The sequence below is a fragment of the Notamacropus eugenii genome, chromosome 1, assembly GCF_028372415.1.
Source record: "Notamacropus eugenii isolate mMacEug1 chromosome 1, mMacEug1.pri_v2, whole genome shotgun sequence".
In the NCBI taxonomy this organism is placed as follows: Eukaryota; Metazoa; Chordata; class Mammalia; order Diprotodontia; family Macropodidae; genus Notamacropus; species Notamacropus eugenii.
Window position 1 is genome coordinate 175,675,992 of NC_092872.1, and position 22,445 is coordinate 175,698,436.

Sequence of the window (22,445 nt, forward strand, 5' to 3'; positions counted from 1 at the left end):
GAGAGAAAACTGACCAAGGGTGAGCACAGACTGAAGCATAATTTTTTCACTTTATTTTGCCTTTTTTTTGCAACGTGGCTAATATGAAAATGTTTTATATGACTTAACATGTATAACTGGTACCATACTGCTTATCTTCTCAATAGATGGGGGAGGGAGTGGAGGAAGCGAGACACAATCCGGAACTCAAAATTTTATATGAATAAACGCTAAAAACAAGTGATAGGGGGCGGAGCCAAGATGGCGGAGTAGAAAGACGCACATACACATAGCTCCGAACCCACAACCCATACAACATCGGTATAAAGTAACTCACAGTGAATTCTGGAGCAGTGAGGCCACAGAACAGTGGAGCGAAGGAGATTTCTGTTCCAGAGGGACCTGCAAACCTCTAGCAAAAGGTCCGTCACGCTGCAGACGCGGAGCCCAGCCCAGCCCAGACCTGCTGCGGCCGCGGCACCAAGAGGAACAGACCCGAGCAGGCTTCAGGGATGGGATCTCCAGCGGCCGCACAAGTCCCTCCACCCACAGGTGACGGGGGTCAGTGAGAGAGTCTCTCTGGCGGGTCGAGAGGGGAATGGGGTGCCCCCATGGCTCGGGCCCCCTCGGGAGGCAGAAGCTGAGGGGCGGCGGCAGACCCGGGCTCCCCGGGCGGGCAGGAGCCTGGATCCATTGTTGAAGGTCTGTGCATAAACCCCCTGAGGGAACTGAGCCTGAGAGGCGGCCCTGCCCCGACCTGACCATCTGAACTTAATCTCACACTGAATAGCAGCCCTGCCCCCGCCAAAAGCCCTGAGGCTGGAAGCAGCATTTGAATCTCAGACCCCAAACGCTGGCTGGGAGGATCAGGAGGCGAGGTGAGTGTGAGGAGAATATTCAGAGGTCAAGTCACTGGCTGAGAAAATGCCCAGAAAAGGGAAAAGAAATAAGACTATAGAAGGTTACTTTCTTGGAGAACAGGCATTTCCTCCCTGCCTTTCTGATGAGGAATAACAATGCTTACCATCAGGCAAAGACACAGAACGCAAGGCTTCTGTGTCCCAGCCCACCCAATGGGCTCAGGCCATGGAAGAGCTCAAAAAGAATTTTGAAAATCAAGTTAGAGAGGTGGAGGAAAAGCTGGGAAGAGAAATGAGAGACATGAAGTCAAAGCATGAACAGCAGATCAGCACCCTGCTAAAGGAGACCCAAAAAAATGTTGAAGATAATAACACCTTGAAAAATAGGCTAACTCAATTGGCAAAAGAGGTTCAAGAAGCCAATGAGGAGAAGAATGCTTTCAAAAGCAGAATTAGCCAGATGGAAAAGGAGATTCAAAAGCTCACTGAAGAAAATAGTTCTTTCAAAATTAGAATGGCACAGATGGAGGCTAATGACTTTATGAGAAAACAAGATATCACAATACAAAACCAAAAGAATGGAAAAATGGAAGATAATGTGAAATATCTCATTGGAAAAACAACAGACCTGGAAAATAGATCCAGGAGAGACAATTTAAAAATTATGGGACTACCTGAAAGCCATGATCAAAAGAAGAGCCTAGACATCATCTTCCATGAAATTATCAAGGAAAACTGCCCTGAGATTCTAGAACCAGAGGGCAAAATAAATATTCAAGGAATCCACAGATCACCGCCTGAAAGAGATCCAAAAAGAGAAACTCCTAGGAACATTGTGGCCAAATTCCAGAGTTCCCAGGTCAAGGAGAAAATATTGCAAGCAGCTAGAAAGAAACAATTCAAGTATTGTGGAAATACAATCAGGATAACACAAGATCTAGCAGCCTCTACATTAAGGGATCAAAGGGCATGGAACAGGATTTTCCAGAAGTCAAAGGAACTAGGACTAAAACCAAGAATCACCTACCCAGCAAAACTGAGTATAATACTTCAGGGGAAAAATTGGTCTTTCAATGAAATAGAGGATTTTCAAGCATTCTTGATGAAAAGACCAGAGCTGAAAAGAAAATTTGACTTTCAAACACAAGAATGAAGAGAACCAGGAAAAGGTGAACAGCAAAGAGAAGTCATAAGGGACTTACTAAAGTTGAACTGTTTACATTCCTACATGGAAAGACAATATTTGTAACTCTTGAAACTTTTCAGTATCTGGGTACTGGGTGGGATTACACACACACACATGCACACATGCGCACACACACATAGAAACAGAGTGCATAGAGTGAATTGAAGAGGATGGGATCATATCTTAAAAAAAAATGAAATCAAGCAGTGAGAGAGAAATATATTGGGAGGAGAAAGGGAGAAATTGAATGGGGCAAATTATCTCTCATAAAAGAGGCAAGCAAAAGACTCATTAGTGCAGGGATAAAGAGGGGAGGTGAGAGAAAAACATGAAGTCTACTCTCATCACATTCCACTAAAGGAAAGAATAAAATGCACACTCATTTTGGTAGGAAAACCTATCTTACAATACAGGAAAGTGGGGTTAAGGGGATAAGCAGGGTGGGGGGGATGATAGAAGGGAGGGCATGGGGAGGAGAGTGCAATTTGAGGTCAACACTCATGGGGAGGGATAGGACCAAAAGAGAATAGAAGTAATGGGGGACAGGATAGGATGGAGGGAAATATAGTTAGTCTTATACAACACAACTATTATGGAAGTCATTTGCAAAACTACACAGATTTGGCCTATATTGAATTGCTTGCCTTCCAAAGGGAAGGGGTAGAGAGGGAGGGAGGTAAAGAAGTTGGAACTCAAAGTGTTAGGATCAACAGTCGAGTAATGTTCTTGCCACTAGGAAACAAGAAATATAGGTAAAGGGGTATAGAAAGCTATCTGGCCCTACAGGACAAAAGAGAAGACGGAGACAAGGGCAGAGAGGGATGATAGAAGAGAGAGCAGATTGGTCATAGGGGCAATTAGAATGCTTGGTGTTTGGGGGGGGGAGGGGATAAAAGGGGAGAAAATTTGTAACCCAAAATTTTGTGAAAACGAATGTTAAAAGTTAAATAAATAAATTTGATATAAAAAAAAAATAAAAATAAAAATAAAAAAAACAAGTGATGGGTTTTTTTAGAGTCCTATTAGGTGCTAACTGTTGCTTCTCTGCCTTTCTTCCTCCTTAAGTCCCTAGGAAACTTGGCTATCAGTCCTAGAGACGCTTCTGAAACTGTGACCTTGTTACTGCCATATTTCATCGTGTCTGCCAAAGAACTCCATCTGTTTGCCACCCTCCCTTTTGTTTTATTGCTGGCTGTTTTCAGTTACCATCCATCAACCAGTCTCCCAGGGCAATGGCTGCTGTCAAAGAGGCAGAATGCTCAAGGGAAACCAGCCCTGACTGACTATACCACAATCAGATGCAGCCATGATGTAGATAGTGAAAAGATCCCAGGCACTGGAATCAGGCCGCAACCTGCATAATTTATTTCCTTAACCTTCAGTTTTCCCATCAGTAAAATGGGATGTCTATGGTTCGGCATTCTCATCATTATAGGTGCTCACTAATCAGCCAAACACATTACAACACTTTAATGCATGCCAATACTGTGTCTATCCATGGCTGTACAGGTGGTCATGAGTTCAAATGAGAGAATACATGTATATAAAGGTATATGTATACATACCATATATATGCATATGTATATATACACACATATATACCTTATATATACCTCACATATATACCTTATAAATCATAAACATATGTATGTATGAGTATATATTTGTGTACATGTGTATAAACACATATATGTATATGCATATACATATAGATGGAGAGAGAAAGCAAGAGATGCTTAGTATATTCATAATAAGTCCTAAGAATGTGAAAGATGTTTCTTTTTTCTAACTTCCCTCCTCTGGAGAACTCCAAGTACTGTCCCAATCAATGCCTATTTAACAACCTGTTATAAGAAGGACAGAAGAAAGAAGAAAGAATCAGGGAGAGCGTTGGCTGGATAAAGGAATAAACCTGGGGCCAGAGGAACAGCTCTGCCTCAGGTGAAGCACAGCATGTAGATGTATGTGTATACATATACATATATGCAGGAATATTTGTTAGAATGAAATAAGCCTAATTAGATAGATCGCTATATTCCCCAGAAACCTATACATCACACACATGCACACATATCATACACACATCTATACATACATAAATGTACAAACATATATATGTATACAAACATATATAATGTGTACATATCACCCTATGTCAATACTGATACAGACACAGATAAATATAATCTCTCACTAACATATTTACCAGAGTGTAAGTACAAAGGAAATAAACACCTGAGGGTGGAAAAACAAGTGACCCAGTGGCCTTTCTTTCATGAGGTACCTCCCTTGTTCCTTGGTACCCTTGACCCCAAGAAAGCTTTTGGGATCACTGAATGTACTGATGGGCAATGTGCCTACACAATGTTTCAGTTCTTCTGGTATGCTCTTGGCACAGCCCTCTCTTTTCCCTCTCTGCCCTAGCCTACAGACACTGGGTCTCCCTGACTTTAGTCTATTTCCTTGGCCACTAGTTCCACAGTGGCACTACCGTCAATGTTTTACAGGGTTCTGACTTGAACCATTGTCCAATGGTACAAACTTAACACAGATAAACCTTGTGTTAATGACTTGGGGTAATGTTAGAGACATGCTGAAACAGAGGGATGACATAAATGCCTATTCAGATGCAGAGCTGTACTCCCTAGCAGCACAAGGCCCCAGCAACCACTGAGATTTTTTTTTTTTTTTTACAAAGGGCATCCCAAAAGCCTTGGTGCAGTTTTAAGATACTAAAGTCCAAGAGGTCAAATAGCTAAAAACTGCACCGAGACTTTTGGGGACACCTTGTGCTTGTTCAACTTTTCTCAGTCTTCTGTTTTCTCTCTGTATCATTTGTCTTTTCTTACTGATGTCAATACGGACTCCAACCTAAATATGCTCTCTTATTTTACATACAATAATCTGGGTAAAGACCAGAGGTCAGTGACTCCATGCCTCTCTTTGGTGATATGAATAAATGGGCTATGGGATAACTACTTTTATCAAAGTTCCTACAAGGTCTTTATCTTGCTGCCAAGTTCATTACTCCATTCTTGATGGCTAGAGTTATGGGAAGCCAGTCCAATAAAAATTTGTAAAGCCACTTCAATGTGCCAGACAGTGTGCTAAGCACTGAGGAGATAAGGAAAGGTAAAAGAAGCTAATGGTTTAATGGAGGAGACAACATGAAAAACAACTATGTATAAACAAGTAACAGAAACATAAATTGTAGATAATCAACAGAGGGAAGGCACTAGAATTAGGGAGACTGGGAAAAGTTTCCTGTAGAAGATGGGATTTTAGTTGTGACTCGAAGAAAGCAAGGGAAGCCAGGGTATCCAAGAGGTCGAGTGAAGGAGGAAGAGCATTCCCTACATGAGGGACAGGCAGTGAAAACGCCAAGAGTCAAAGGTGAAGTGTTGTGTTCAAGAGAACGGAATGGAAGTCCAACCTCTACGAAACTGCAATTAGGTAGACACACTGATCTGAGTCACTAGCTAACAACTCAAGAGAGGTCAACTAGTTTTCATATTTTAGTTGTGTGCTACAAAGCTGAGTTCTAACCTTACTTAAAAGATCTCTGCTTCAACACTTTAGGAAGTCACCTACTCAAGTCACAAAACGACAAACAAAAACAAAGCAGATCATTTCTTCCTCCCCCTAGTCCTGACATATCCACATGATCTGAACAAAGTAAGAATATTATTTCCAATGTTAAAGTACTCTACTTCCATTAAAGATATAAATGAAGGGGAAAAGTAAAATTTATGGAGTTATTAGTATCATCAAGAAGCCTATAATCTCAACTATTTTAGCCATAAAATACCAGAAATTCTGTGTATTTATATATATATATATATATATATATATATGTTGACCCTACCGCAAGAATGTAGAGGCATCATAGAGAATATGTGTCCAAAACATGATCAAATGTAAATATTCTTCAAACATGCCACTATTATGAGCAGACCATCTTTCCACAAAACAAGGAGAACTTGTAAAAACAGAAACATTTTATGACAAATGAAAAAAATGACAAACCTGAAAAATATGCAAAATAGAAAATTTCATTTTAATAGGATTTTGCAAGTTGCATTATAAAAGCGAACAAGTAGGAATGTTTCATGAAAACTTTTCCAATTACTGCTCCATTTTGAAGTAAACCGAATCAAAGAACTGATCCCTAATGAACCATTTGTTATCTATGAATTTTGTAGAATCAGGAAGCACCTTTATTTCAAGTAAACAAATGTGTCTTTAGGAATGTCTAACATCCTATAGGTGGTAAAGGAACATGCAAAAGCAAATCATAGCCAAGCAAACATCAGTTCAGTTACTGAGAAAATTAATTACAAAATCATCTTTTCCCAATTAACAATGAAATTTTTGGTCAATTACCTAAAGAAAAATAAATCTTGGAAATATAAACCACTAAGGAAGATAAGGTGAAATCCTTTTCTACCTTCTGGTTTGTTTGGCTACAAAAAAAAATCTGGCCAAATATTTTCCTAGATTTCAAGCTGGGTACATACAGTCTGGAAGAGCAGGTTATTGACAGAAAAAAGCTAAGAATGAGCCTATGATGTAATGCAAGTAAGAATATTAAAATCAGGTAAACAGACTGGGGCACAAAATGTCTTGGCACCAGAAAAGAAAGTCAGAAACCCAGGCCAAAGAACCTTGGCAAAGAGGGATCAAGATCTAGGCAACAGGTTTGGGTAACACCACAGAGTCCAATAAATACTAAGAACTAAGTTTAATTCAACAAAGCATCTGCCCAACTATTGACTAAGTCTAGAATTATTCTTAAACCAGTCAGAGGTTTGAGCCTACCAATAAAGCCACAATCAAGTACACCAAGCTGGAAAGAGGAAGAGAATAGGAAAGTTTATAATACATATAAAGAACAAATAAAGATATGCACATGATGTGGTCAAGAACAAATAGTATGTAATTTTATTAGAAGGAAAACTGGCTTGATAATACTAATAACTAGCATTTATACAGCGCTATAAGAAAAAGCATTACAAATCTCATTTTCTCACTGATACTGGTGCATTTTGTTCTGGTCAAAAAGAAAATAAATTATCTAGGCTATTTTAGTATCTGCTCCCACAATATAAAGAAATGAAGCAATTACTCAGAAAAGTCAGGTCAAATCAATTTTTTTTTTCCTGGAATGCACTTATATTCAAAATGTGCTATGGTACAGAAAAGCACCAAATTTAGAGTCAGAAGGCTTGAATTTGAACCATGGCTCTGCTACTCCCCTGCGTCACTACGGACTTCAATTCTCTCATCTGTAAAGGGTGGGGGGTACTTTTATGGTCCCTTGTAACTCTAAATCTATGACACCCTAAAACAAATGATCCTGAAATCTACTTTGACTGCATTTTCAGAGTAACTACTTTATATTGTCTTGGTGTGGCAGAGAAGGAGGAAGAAACGGTGAACTCTTAGCGTGTTTTTAGATTAGGAGTCAGATGCTGTAATTATGATGTTTGGGACTTTTCTGGTTTGTTTGTTTTTTTAAGTCACAACAGCTTCTGATAAAATGGTGAATCAGTCTGAAACTAATTCCAGGGTCTTTTCTTTTTCCAATGCACAAAATTCCTTGGGGAATTTTCAAGCATCACTGGTACAATGAGAATAATTTTGTTTAGAGCAGCAGGTAAGCCCCACCTATCTGTCCTTGGTCTCCATTTCATCTCCTCATCTCTTGAAGCATTGAGTTGACTTATAGCTACTTCTGTTTTTAAAGATCCGTTTACTGTTCAGTGCAACCCAGAAGTGTTACTCAAGAAACTTTAAGTCTTCTCCCAGCAACAATTATCAATGCCATCTCCTCTCATTGATAATAAAACTACCCTAATGCTCTTCTTAAGTTTGGGAGAACATAAGCATGGGCTTCTAGCAAATCTGCAGCATTTATACAAACTTCAAATAGGAACAAAAAAGAGGCAAAATATATAAACTTCTTTATGGCCCAAGTTGGTTGTGCACAATTCCAAAGGAAATCTATGAACAGGTGATCTTAATAAAGAAAATCCATTAATAAGCTTCCTTCTTTATTGATAGGCAGACCAAAGCAGAGGTAATAATAACTAACATTTATACAGTTCTTTAAAACTTGTAAATCATTTCCCATCCATTCCCTTATTTGATCTTCACAACAATGCTGGGATGTAGGTGGTACTAAGAGAAATGAAAAAGACTGTCCATGGTCACATAGCTATTAAGCCATGCTCTCAAAAATGCTCTACTTAGGGAGGAGTCAAGATGACGGAGTAGAAAGATACACAGATGCTTAGCTATTACCCCACAGCTCACAAAGAAGAACTCTCAACAAATTCTAGAACAGCAGAAGCCATAGAACAACGGAGTGGAGATTTCCATCCCAGACAGTTCTGAAAGACCCCATGGGAAAGCTCTGTTGCCCACAGGACATGGAGTTGAGGCCAGCCCTGCCTCGCCCACATGGCACCAAAAGTAGCAGATCCGGGTAGGCTTCAGGGACAGAATCTCCAGCTGCAGTGCAGATCCCTCAACCCACAGGTGCCAAAGGTCAGTGAGAGGGTCTTTCCAGCTGGCTGAGAGGAAAGCAGGGGTGTCCCCATAACTCAGGCCCCCTCAGGAGGCAGCAGTAGAGGCAGCAGCAGAAGGGGAGGGGGTGGGGGGCTCCCAAAGCAGGAAGTAGCCCCCATCCATTGTTGAAGGTTTCATTGTAAACCCCCTGAGGGAACTGAGCCCTGTGTGGTGGCCCTGCCACCTCCTGAGCAGCTGATCTTAATCTCACACTGAATAGCAGCCCTACCCCCTCCTAAAAGCCCTAAGGCTTTGGAGCAGCTCATCTGAATCTCAGCCCCCTGTGCTGGCTTGGCACAACTGGAGGTGAGGTGGTTGTGAAGAGGAAACTCAGAAGTCAAGTAACTGGCTGGGAAAATGCCCAAAAAAGGGAAAAAAAAATAAGACCATAGAAGGTTACTTTCTTGGGGAACAAGTGTCTCCTCCCATACTGTCAGAGGAAGTCAAGGCCTCTGCCTCCAAAGGGAACTTAAAATGGGCTCAGGCAATAGAAGACCTTAAAAAACAAGTTAGCAGCTTACTAAAGAAGAACCGAAAAAATGCTGAGGAAAATAATAGCTTTAAAAAGAGGTCCAAAAAGCCAATGAGGAGAAGGAGGTTTTAAAAAGCAGAATTAGCCAAATGGAGCAGAAGGTTCAAAAACTCACTGAACAAAATAATTCGTTGAAAGAGAGAATTGAGTTCAGGGAAAGGAATGACTATGAGTTAAACCAAGCAGTTACTAAACAAAACCAAAAATTTGAAAAAATAGAAGACAATGTGAAACATCTCATTGGAAAAACAACTGACCTGGAAAATAGATCCAGGAGGAATAATTTAAAAATTATTGCACTACCTGAAAGCCATGATCAAAAAAAGGGCCTAGATGTTATCTTCCATGAAATTATCAAGGAAAACTGCCCTGATGTTATAGAATCAGAGGGCAAAATAAATATTGAAAGAATTCACTGATCACCTCCTGAAAGAAACCTGAACAGAGAAAGACCTAGGAATACTGTGACCAAATTTCAGAGTTCCCAGATCAAGGAGAAAATACTGCAAGAAGCTAGAAAGAAACAATTTGAGTACTGTGGAAATACAATCAGGATAACACAAGATCTGGCAGCTTCAACATTAAGGGATTGAAGGGCTTGGAATGGGATATTTCAGAGGTCAAAGGAACTGGGATTGAAACCAAGAATCAACTACCCAGCAAATCTGAATATAATACTTCAAGGGAAAAAAATGGTCATTCAATGATATAGAGGACTTTCAAGCATTCATGTTGAGGAAAAGACCAGATCTGTATAGAAAAATTTCACTTTCCAAGACAAGAATCAAGAGAAGCATGAAAAGGTAAACAGGAAAGAAAAATCATAAAAGACTCTCTAAAGCTGAACTGTTTACATTACTACATGGAAAGAAAATATTTTTAACTCTTGAATCTTTTCTCAGAATTTGGGTAGATGGAGAGATTGTACATACACACACACACACACACACACACACATACACATAGATAGATAGAGAGTACAGGGTGTGTTATATCAGAAGAGATGATATCCACACATACACACAAACAAATAAAATAAAATAAAAATTAAGGGGTAAAGGAGGAAAATTCCGGGAAGAGAAAGGGAGAAATGGAACACGGCAGGCTATAACTCATAAAAAAGATAAGAAAAATCTTATTCAATGGAGGAGATAAGGGAGAAGAGGAGAGGGGGAAAAATAAAGCTTCTCTTTCCACATGTGGCTGAAGGAGGGAATAACATGCTCACTAAATCTGATATGAAAATTTATATCACACCACAGGAAAGTAAGAGAGGAGGTGACAAGTGGGGTGAGGGAAATGTTAGAAGGGAGGGCAAATGGGAGAAGGGAGTCACTAGAAATAAACACTTTTGAGAAGGGAATTGTGGGGAAAAGGTCAAGGTCAATTGTGGGGAAAAAATAAGGGGGGATAGGGTAGGATAGAGGGCCACATAATTAGTATTACACAACATGATTATTATGGAAGTCTTTTGCAAAAGAACACACATTAGTTTGTATTGAATTGCAACCCTTCTCAGTGGGGCTGGGGAGGGAGCAGGGGAGGGAGAGAAGTTGGAATTCAAAGTATTAGAAACAAATGGTATGAATTTTTTTTGCATATAATCGGGAAATAAGAACTACAGGGAATGGGGTATAGAAATTTATCTTGCCCTACAAGAAAAGAGAGAAGATAGGGAGAAGGGAAGGGTGGGGTGTGATAGAAGGGAGGGTACATTGAGGGAAGGAATAATCAGAATGCAAGGTATTAGAAAGTGGGGGGAGGGGAGTGATGGGGTGAAAAATTGGACATCTTACAAAGTGAGGTAAAAGCAATTAGTATTAAAACAATTGACTGAATTAATTACTGAGAATAAACCAATGACATCTTTAGTTTGGGGAAAAGAATTTCAGTCTAAATTTCCTAGAGGAAGGTAACCTTGGGTAAAATTTGGCACTGATGGAAAAGTTAAGATTTTAACGGTAAATTTGACTTTATGGTTGCTATTTAATCAGGAACTAGAACATGTATATAAAGGCATGTAAGCCATTGAAGACTTGCCTCAAAAGATGTTCCTTAGCCAAAGTGAAATTATAATCATATTTGAAACCTGGATATTGGAACTTGCCATTTTTACATGCTATGGGACTATGAAGTGACTGTCCTTCCGAGTCTAACTCCAGGTATGCATAGCAAGAAAGGCAATCTGAGCCTCCAATCCATGATGCCAGTAAGCTGGTGAGATGCTGGTATGAACTGCAAAAGGTGATCTCATGGGAAGGGTGGGAGAGCGGCTGTTCAGCCTGGGCTGAGGTAGGATTCTCCTGACTCAATTTCCCCACTGACACCTGGCAGACTTTAAGCCTGACTGAATGCAAGTGGATAGTCTAATCCTGCCTGGGGTTGACATGAAGTTGGGGAGATATTATATCCCTGCAATGTCCTTACTATTGGTGGCAATTTCCTATAGTCAAAAGGTTTGTAAGCTTAATACCAGATCTATTCAATTATAGATTATTGGTAGGGGAACATCCGAGGTTGTCTAAAATTAAGCTATTAGGCATAGGACTTTAGACCAACAACATTAAGTTAGGGTCCTTTAATTCTTAGTAATACTGTGGAGACAATTAGGTCAAGAGCTTGTGAAGTTAGCAACATAATATTATCTGTGTCTCAGTTAGTTAATGTTTAAAAAAAAAATTCTTTTGTGGTCCATATTGTAAATGCCTTAAAAAGATGTATCACCTAACCAAAAATTTGAATTGTTTTATCTGTTACAAACTGTTAAAAATTAATATAAAAAAAAATACAGCCATAAAAAAAATGCTCTACTTATTGGCTGACTTTCTCCTCAGTGTAAAAAAAGTCTGCATTCCCTTTTTCTGGCTATCAGCAATTTATCAGGTCCATCCCAGGTTGCCCAGAACCAGTCACTCCATGGAGGCAAATTACATACTCATTACTCTTATTAAAGCAATGATGGAATGATGTGAGGAGGACAAGGAGCCCAAACTGGAGAGCTGGGATAGGCGGAACTTGGCACCAAAAAGACCCAGGCTCAAGTCAAAATTCCCTGAGTGTCTTCTATTCCCTTAATTTAAATGATGACCATAATAATCCCCACCAGTCTTTTGAAATAAGAGGTTATATACGAAAAGGCTTTTTAAAACCACAAAGGGTTAAACAAACATAAAGGGATTCTCATGTCTATCAGTCTTGGATCTTCAAATAAGTGGCTATGGGACGATGGGCAAGGCACTTTAAGTTTCATCATGTGAGGGTTGGTGGCCAAGGTAGAGAAATGTTTCTTTCTCTTGACATATAACTGTGTTTTAGACATGGACTGACTAATTTTTAGACAGATACTTGATCAAAAAATAAGCTGGCCAGGTGGGTCATTTTCTTAAAATGACTTATAAGATTATCCCAAGGAATCAAAAAACCATCTGCCCAGCTAGCCTCAAAGGAAATCCTTGGCAGCAAGACATTTAAGTCTGTGTGATTTTAACCATGTTTGCTATTGAAAGGCCTATCATGAAATGACTTGTGCTCATTTTCACCTTAAGGGCCTTAAAACACAAGCCAAAAATGAACAGTCAAGTATATATTACCTAACATACTTTCCAACTATTAACTTTTCAACCAATTATTACCTGTTGAAATATATATGTATACATATTTGTATGTATCCACACACACTCATATACTGACAGGTATATACACACATACATAACTATGTATATATGTACATATGTATGTGTATGTACACACATATATAAACACAGATACAAATACACATACAGTGTTTTAGTATGAAATATCTACTTAAGAGGAGTAATATACATAACAGATAGTGAGAGAATATCAGTGAAGTTCTAAATGAAACTTAAGAGATAAACCAGTCTAATCCCTTCTTTTGACTTGAGAGGAAACTAGTTCTAGAAGGGGTAAAATTACCTGCCCAAGGTCACCCAGTGATTCAGGAGTACATAATGATCAGGATGTGAGAGGTAGATAGAGAGCTGGCTATCAGTTAGGAAGACCTATGCTACCTCTGAAGTATACTTGTTGTCAGACTATAGGCAAGTCACTTAATGTCTCAGTGTCGCCAGCATTCAGAGGAGTTGCTTACCTAAACCAATGAAATCACAAGTCCAGACCAAAGTGAGGCACGCAGAAGACTATTCCGCAGATTATGACACACGGCTGGACAGAAGAACATTAAACTAGTTCATCAATTATTGAAGTATGTCTATATGACCACAGATTGATAGCTGGAAGGTGCCTTGGATGTCATCAAGCACAACTCCCACATTTTACAGATAAGGAAAGAATTCTAGGTAGGTGAAGAGACTTATCCAAAGTCCCACCCCACAAGTAAAAGTGTAGAGGAAGGAAGTAATCTCAGGTCCAATGAGACTAATCCAGCATTCTATGTATCTTGGACAATCACTGTGGATGGACAATGAACCAGGACCACAACTGACTAGGATCTGGTCAGGTTAATCACTCCTAAGAAACGGTTCAAGATCCTAAGCTACTCACTGCTGCAAAAGTTCATTGTTTTGACAGTCTAAATTCCTAAGAATACTATCATGGAACAACACATTTGTGAAACAACATAATCCCAGGACTCCAAATAACCCAAAAAGATCATGGGAAGCTATGGATCTATACAGGCTGCAGGATTTTACCCGGGGTAACTGGCCTTAAAAGTGGTAAGCTGGTCATGCAGCAGCAATCTTGAGAGATAATGGATAGACAGTCACACAGTGCTACACAGAAGATAACCCACAATACACTGGCTGGACTCTTTAGGGAAGATTTATAGAAAAATAAGAAAAATAATATAATACTGGATAAGAAGGCATGAATAGTTTGTAATCTGCACTGGTCAATAGAATATTAACAGATCCAACAAAATCCTGAAAAGAAGACATGATGGCAGCATTCCCTGGGAGACAGATGCCCAAAGCAGGTCAATAATTGGTTGCTATACCCACCAAACCTGTCATAGGGCATTTACCTAAAGGAATCAAAATTGTGGATAATGAATGACCAGTATAATAACTGTACCAAGGTCCCCCAATTCTCAAAGGTTTGAGAGTCGGCATCTATACGAATAGTCTAATGTGTGGTACTTTTAAAGCAATATATTCCAATAATGAATAGGGAAAACAAGAGGACATGGGGTATACATACCTTTCTAAGATTACTGACATGTACAGTTTATAAAGCAATAGCCAGAGACTCATGAGAATATAACTCCAGTCCCAGGTCTGCCAAGTGTTTTACAAATATCTCACTTGATCCCACAACAACCCTGGGTGGAGCGTAGGGTGGGAGGAAGAGGTTCTATTATTATCCTCATTTTACAGTTCAGGAAATGGAGGTTAAGTGACTTGCCCAAATAGCTAAGGAAGCTCTAGGCCCAACTCTCAATCCAGTACACTACCTAGTTCTCTGATTCTCTCAGTTCCTACCCCTAAAAAAACAGGGTTGGATTACATGATCTCTAAAATTTCTTCCAGCCCCAAAAAATCATGAATTAGTCTAAGGGAAAATTATGAAGTATATAAAGATTATCACTAGCATCTGAAGCCTCCTTTCCTTCCTCTTTGAGATGACTCTACACTCCATTCTGGGTCACTTTTGTCTACTATCAAAATCTGCTCTTATGAAAAGTATCTGATGTCAGTCACTTACACCTTTTAGTGATTTTAGGCAAATTGGGCTACCTCCCTCAGTTATGCTGAGGCATACAAGTGAAGTGTCAGCAGTAGCAGAGAAAGAAAAGAAAAGGTAACAAGAGAACTTCCAGATCCTAGCACAGTCAGAAAGCACTTTCATAAATACTCACTGATTTGAGTCTCAGTAAAATCATCTGAGGTAGAGAGTGACAATGTTATCTAAGATAGAGTAGATAAAAAATCAGGATACCTGGCAAATCCTGACTACTGCTTCCTTAGCTATATAGTTTTGGATAAGTCATTTTACCATGTGTACCCTCATTTCTTTATTTGTAAAATGAAGGCCTAGGGCTATAGGAGTGCCAAAGGTCCCTTGCTGCTCTGGTATTCTGTTTCTACCCTTCTTTTAGAAACAACTAGGTGGCACCGAGCACAGACTGCTGGGCCTCGAGTTATGAAGACTTGGGTTCAAATTCTCAGACTCTAAACCTAGGCAAGTCACTTCATATGTCTACACCAGTTTCCACATCTGTAATATGAGGATACCAACTTGCAGGATTCTCGTGAGGATAAATGAGACAATATTTGAAGTACTTTGCAAACCTTAAAGCACTGTGTCAATGCGAGCTATCTCTGTTGTTGCTGCTATTATTATCACTGCTTTATTGTTTTATCATTCTTTTGAAATGAGCCAGATGTGAAATGAACTTGTCTAAGACCACACAGTTGGTAAGAGGGACACTGAACTCAAAGTCTAGTCCTATTCTCACACATCCCATTGCCTTTTCAACTAGTCTGCCATCACCCAAGCAGGAGGATGCCAAAATCATTAGGGATAATTCCTTTATTTAACAAACCCCAGTTAAATGACTTGCCCTAGGTTACATAGTAAATTGCTGAGCCAAGTCTTTGGACTCCAAATCCAGTTTTCTTTCAATGAACTACAAGACTGTCTTTTTGAAAAATAGAGAACATACCCAGCAGCACCCCTTCTAGAGCTGTACCCTAAAGAGATCATAAAAACAGGAAAAGAACCTACATGCACAAAACCATTTATCATAGCTCTTTCTGTGGTGGCAAAGAATTGGAAATTGAGGGGATGCCCATCAACTGGGGAATGGCTGAACAGATTGTGGTATATGAATATAATGTAATACTACTGTGCTTCATATAAGAAATGATGAACAAGAGGACTTCAGAGAGGCCTGGAAAGACTTATTTATATCAAATGATGCTGAGTGAAGTGACACGGTTACAGCTACATTGTACAATGACTGACTTGACAGATTCAGCTTTTCTAAGCAACACAAGGTTCTAAGACTCCTCCAAAAGGCTCATGAAAATGCCATCCACATCCAGAGAAAGAACTACAGAGTTTGAATACAGAGTGAAGCAGACTATTTGCTCTTTCTCTCTTTTTTGGTTTTGTTTTGTTTTGTTTTGTTTCTTCTTTCTCATGGTTCATCCCATTGGTTCTAATTCTTCTTTACAACACAACTAATGTGAAAATATATTTATTATGAATGTATATGCAGAGCCTATATCAGATCAGACTGCATGCCACCTTGAAGAAGAGGGAAGGGATGGGAAGTAGAGAAAATTTATAACTCAAAAGCTTGTGAACTGAATGTTGAAAATTTAAAATAAATTAATTTTTAACATTAAAAAATGAAGAATATGAAATGTTCTTTACCATACAAAGGTCCACAGGAATCGGCCAATAAAGAGTGGCATACCTATATGTTATAATCTCTTATAGTGTTAACTCTTAAGTATCAAATGATACAATATAAAATCTATGCCAAAGTCCAAATGTAGACCTTCATTTATAAAGCTCCAGATTTTGAAAAATTTTAGATTTAAATATAAAATGCTATAATAAATTTATACAAACTTACACCAAGAGGCTCTGAACTGGCTTCGAGACCTATTTAATATAAAAAGACCTCATTTGGTGAAAGGAAACAAATTCTTTCCAAAATGTCACACAGCATCTACTTTCATTGCACACCAAAGGCCTGTCAAAATATTCACGATAGCACAGATGTGAAGGGATCATTTGCTAGAGAAGTCAAACCCATTTAAAACTCCATTTCACATATTCAAGGAGCTCACGTCTGACTGTATCACAACGTTGAAATTTTCAGTAGCTGCTGTCTAATATAGTTTGAGAAATTATGCTATTCTAATTAAAATGATAAAATACCAGTCACTAGAAGAAAACTTCAGTATTCCTTCACATTCAATTTGACTGTGCAATTATAAAACAGTATTTACCTTCCTGAACAAGCGTCTTATGAAATAGTTTATTTCTTTAAAAATTAAATTAGTGAATTTTAACAGCAAAAAACTTTACATAATCAATAGTTATATCAGTACTCTAAACAGACACAATACTTGGCCATCTTAATCCTGACTAGAACTGATCCCAATTTAGTATAGTCAACTGCCCAGCTTGGAACAAATTTTACTTCTCCTAGACATACAAAAAGGTAACTTCAGCTAAAAGATCCAATAAACACCTTTGTTGCACCTGGTTACAATTTTTGTCACTATGTTTGGGGATGATTTTGTTTTCTATCCTAAAGTTATGGACAGCAAAGAAGAGAGGGGCCTCAGGTTAAGTTACTGAATTCCTTTATGGCTGCTCTAATCAATGAGAGCATGGAGCAGTGAATAAAGCATAGGTCTTGAATCCTGGTAACATGATAAATGCACACATTTTTAATGAGAGAAAATTCTGTTCTCTGTGGTATGGAGGTGCTCTGTGAAAAGTCAAGTCACACGTGCTGGGCTGACAACTCCAAACCTCCAGCGGAAAGAAGCAGGGAACAACAAACACTGCTCTAGCTTTGGATTCCGTGGGTACTGATGATTCTGGAGGCAAGAAGTGCCCACAACATAACTCCATACACATACCAGAAACTGTTCATTAATATAGGCCCATACACGTGGCACAACGACCAGCAAAAGAGGGAACTGTCATTGAGAATGACCCTTAATGTATTCCTGGAGGTCACAAATTATGAGTTAGTCTGGAAAAGTTACCACCCCACTTCCCACCTCCCATACACACTTACTTACCTTTTACCACCTCCACTGGGAAAAATCTCCAACACACACATATTTACCTGCCGCTAACTCTTTGAGCCTTACCTTGGTTTGTTACGAGGTAAAGTCTTTGCATCAACTGCAAACATTTTGGAAACAAAGATGATCACTGGGGCTGTGTCTTCACTTCCACATTTCATAAAAGCTAAATAAATAAGAAATAAAAGTCACCCTTTTTTTCATCTACTGTAAGAAAAACATTAGAACAAGTGAGTTTTAAAATAAAACAGCATTTAGAGGTAAAACTAAGCCACAATATTAATGATTATTTTTAAAATTCCACTTAAAAGATTGCTTTTCCAGAGAACAAAAATGCTCCCCTTCTTTACTCAGAAAAAAAAAAATCAACGTAATATGATGATTGACCTGTATGCCTGTTATTTGTAGTGAGTAGCTGGACTACCACCACAGAGTGAGACCCCTCTAGATGTAGAAGAAATAACTGAAATAATAAATCAGGAGAGGACAGGCCATCCTAGCCAGAGAAGGGACACATTCTGTGAGAAGGGCAAACAAGTATCCATACAGCACGATGGAAGATAACCTGTAAACTTGGCAAGTCTTCCTTAAGTAATCCAAGCTGCAGTAAATGAAGCCTAGGAGGCCTCACACATCCATCCCTTCTAGCTCTAGAACTAAGATCCTATGACTTACATGCTACAATTCTATATCCAAGGGATGTTAGGAGATAACAACAATGGCAGAACATTGTTAATAGGGAAATACCACCAAACTCTCTTAAAACAATTTCAAAAATAACTCTTTTAATGTTCCAGAATCATTCATTGTTAGTGGAGCTGTGAGCTGATCCAACCATTCTGGAGACCAATCTGGAACTATGCCCAAAAGGCTACACAAATGTGCATACCCTTTGACCCAGCAATGACACTTCTAGGGCTATAACTCAAAGAGATAATAAAAATGGGAGAAGTTCCTACATGTACAAAAATATTTATAGCAGCTCTCTTGGTGGTGATCAAGAACTAGAAATCAAAGGAACATCCATCAATTGGGGAATGGCTGAACAAGTTGTGGTATACGAATGTAATGGAATACTATTGTGCTATAAGAAATGATGAACAGTTGGACTTCAGAAAAACACGGAAAGACTTATATGAACTGATGCTGAGTGAAATGAGCAGAACCAGAAGAACATTATACATAGTAATAGCCACAATGTGTGAGGACTGTTTCTGAGAGACTAAACCCTTCACAGCAATGCAAGGACATAAAACATTACCAAAGGACTCTTTAAGGAAGCATGCCATTCACATCCAAAGGAAAAACTACGGAATTGGAGTGTAAAATGAAGCAGACTATTTTCTCTTGTGTTATGTTTTGTTTTGTTTTTTTCTCATGACTTCTCTCATTCATTTTCATTCTTCTATGCAACATGACTAATGTGAAGATGTGTTTAATAAGAATGTATGTGTAGATCCCATATAAGATGGCATGCTCTCTCAGTAAGGAAAGGGAGAGGGAGGGGGAGAAAATTTAAGACTTACGGAAGTGACTGTTGAAAATTGAAAACAAATAAATTAATTAGCTTTTAAAAAAGAAAAAAATGTTCCAGAACCAATTTCCCTGGTGGCTCTGAAGTTAATGGCAGAAGGGGCTGGTTTTGGGAGAGGATTCAGTAACTGAGGAATTTCCATGCCAACATGAGAGAGGGGATTCAAACAGCCCAGAAGTAACAGCTTCCAACCTGGGAATGGCACAGTAATTCCTATGTATGTTATTCAAATATGTAATCAAACATAAATCACAGGCTGCCTCTAAACAGTTTGCGCCCTGTTCTTTTATTAATAGTGTTTTCCTGCTAGCACTCCAGAGCAGGACGGTGATGAGAAGGGAAGAGTTGGCTTTCTTTATGCCCTATCAAAAACGATTCCTCACAACATTTACACAATTTCAGAATTTACTTTCCATGATATTAGACTAGACCCTGATAAGCCCCCCACAAAAAAGAGCTTAATGGATTTCAGCTAATAACTGTAGGAACATTATCTAACTTCATATTAGAGCAAAGCAACGTATTGTTGTCTATTAGAAGGAACAGTATAGTAGGGTTTAAATGGAGCTTTGAGGAAACTGCCACTGAATACTTCAGAACTCCTTCATGGCAAAGTGCACTTACATTTTTAAATGCAAAGTGAGAATCAATTTTCTGATAAAGCTCTCTTTCCAAGGGTGATCTAAAGCAATTTCCTTGAGAACTCACTCAGCACACCTAACTATACCTGTCTTTGGAACCCTGGCTCACCACAGGCTATGGTTAAATGATGCCATATATACATGTTTCTTAAGAGCAAAATTAACATTATTTTAGTAAAGACAGATCATATTTGAAGTTTATTAAACATCTACCAATATGGCTGTATTATTTGCACAGGTCCCAAATGTGAAAAAGGCACAATTTTACTGTACTTTACTCTAAAACAAAGATCTATCCTAAACCAGAACTGACAAGAGCACTGGACTAGAATGAATATCAATGGCTCAGCAATCAATCAGCCAGCAATCATGTGGTGAGCTCTTATGATATACCAGGCACAGTGCGAGGTGTGGAAGAGACAAAGAAATAAATGCAGCAGTCCCAATCCCAAAGTTTCAAAGCTCAAATATATGATGAGTTCAATTTTAAAAACCATCACCATCAAGTTTAGATCCAAAGCTAAACTTATACAATGTCTAGTGACCAGAATACCACCTACTGAATCTATAGCACCAGAATGGGCTTTAATTCTTTCTAAGTTAACTTGTTCATATTTAACTCACCTGTCTTTAGTTCCTGGGTTTCTGGTGGAAGAGACTCAAATGTCCTTGCTCCAGTGCACAGCAGCCTCTCCACCCGCTCAGCTGAGATGTCAAGAGGACTAGGGAGTTTTTGACATACCATGTCTAAAACCTACCGTTAAGGATTCAAAGTCTATGGGCTAGATCCTACCCCCAATTTTTTGTACTAGCTTTTTAAAGGGTGTCATTATCAAATGATACAGACCAAGATTAGCAGATTAGAGGAGATGATAATCATGAAAAGGTTATTATGAAATATATTGGATCTTCACCACAATCCAATGTGGCAGATATGACAGAGGAATTGTAACTGAAACTTACAGACTTGTATAACATTTGCCCAAAGTATTTAAATTTCATAGAGCATATAGATATTTCTGATGGCAGTCAAACTAGGATCTTTAGCTGTTTTTGTTTTACTAAAAGTGCCTCTGACTGAATAGTGTGTTTAAAGAAGATCTTCACCCACCAATGGGCCTGCCCATTGTGGGAAGCTGGATGAGGGGATTTGTTTCATAGGAGGGTCCCAAATACCTTTGGTTTTTTCTATTGAGGCAATGGGTCAAAGGGTTATGCCCTCTGGCTCTGAAAAGTGTATAAATATTCTGATCGTGAGGTTTTACTTTGGGGCTTAGTTTTTGTAAGAACGTTTAGGAGTGCCAGATAAGAGTCAGGAAAGTCACAAAGCAGCCCCCCTCCCTCACTTTGAAAACCCAGATGTTGCTCCTTCCATCGCTGGCTTCTATGTACGTATGTTAATGGTCAGACTTATGGAAGCATGTCTGTTGATTTTTGATTTCTCTGAAATTCTGACTTTGATTTTCTGATACTTGTGCTTGATTAAAGTGACTGTTAACCCCCAAAGGCTGTCTTTCCCTTTAGAGAAGCAGATCAAAGAACCTGCGGTGGCAGGCCCTCTGTGCATGTTGAGGTACTTACTAATACAATATTGCCTAAAATTCCTTTATAACTTTATAACAAAAAAGCTTTATTTTTAGTATATTAGTGAAAAAAACAAATACTAGCAATCAGTGCAGGGCTTCACCCTATTGCAAGGGTTCTGGAGACTACTATATAGATACTTGTAGCTAGAGATTTCTGGGAGATAAGTACTTGATAATCCTCAGAAAGAGCAAAATTCTCCAACACAGAGCTGTTGTAATAATGAAGAGGGTTGAGGGTAAATTTAACTTTAAAAAAATTGCAAAATAATTTTTAAAAAAATTTTTATCCAGACTAGACCTGTGATTTCAATAAATATTGGGAATTCATGGAAAACTAATGTAAATGGGCCCCTAATTCTGCAACCGCTAGTCTTAGAGAGTTGTCTGAGGCACTGAGGTGCAAAGTGGCTTCTGGTGACATGACCAAGCTAGGAGACCAGAGGCAGAACTTGAGGGCAAAGTCTCCATGACCTTGACCTTGAGGCTAGTTCTCTAGCACTATGTAACTATGCTTCTCATTTAAAGAATATGAACTTTTCTCATACAAAAGAATATGAACTTAAAAGGTATTAAAGGCATCATTATTCACATTTTAAAACATTTACCAGAGACTTCCATGAAACATCCATCTTCATTCACAATTTTTGCAATTAAGATGATCTGATTTACAAATATTCAAATGTATGTAGTTTCCCAGGCCCATACAGAGTGGGAAAAACTAAAGTGTCCCAGGAAAAGGAAAACACTCTAAATGCGTTTAATTAATTGCCTCAGTTAAGACAGACAAGCGAAAAAAGG

General features: G+C 38.8%; 1 protein-coding gene across 1 annotated transcript in view; it reads right to left on the reverse strand.

The window, feature by feature from the left end:
* Window positions 1-22,445, reverse strand: part of EFL1 (elongation factor like GTPase 1) — a 211,715-nt gene that overhangs the window by 144,975 nt on the left and 44,295 nt on the right. Inside the window, exons 11-12 of the mRNA XM_072619362.1 lie at window positions 20,686-20,808; window positions 17,953-18,052 (exon numbers count right to left, since the gene is read on the reverse strand). Coding sequence (XP_072475463.1) covers window positions 17,953-18,052; window positions 20,686-20,808 — 223 coding nt within the window. The remainder of the gene's footprint in view (window positions 1-17,952; window positions 18,053-20,685; window positions 20,809-22,445) is intronic.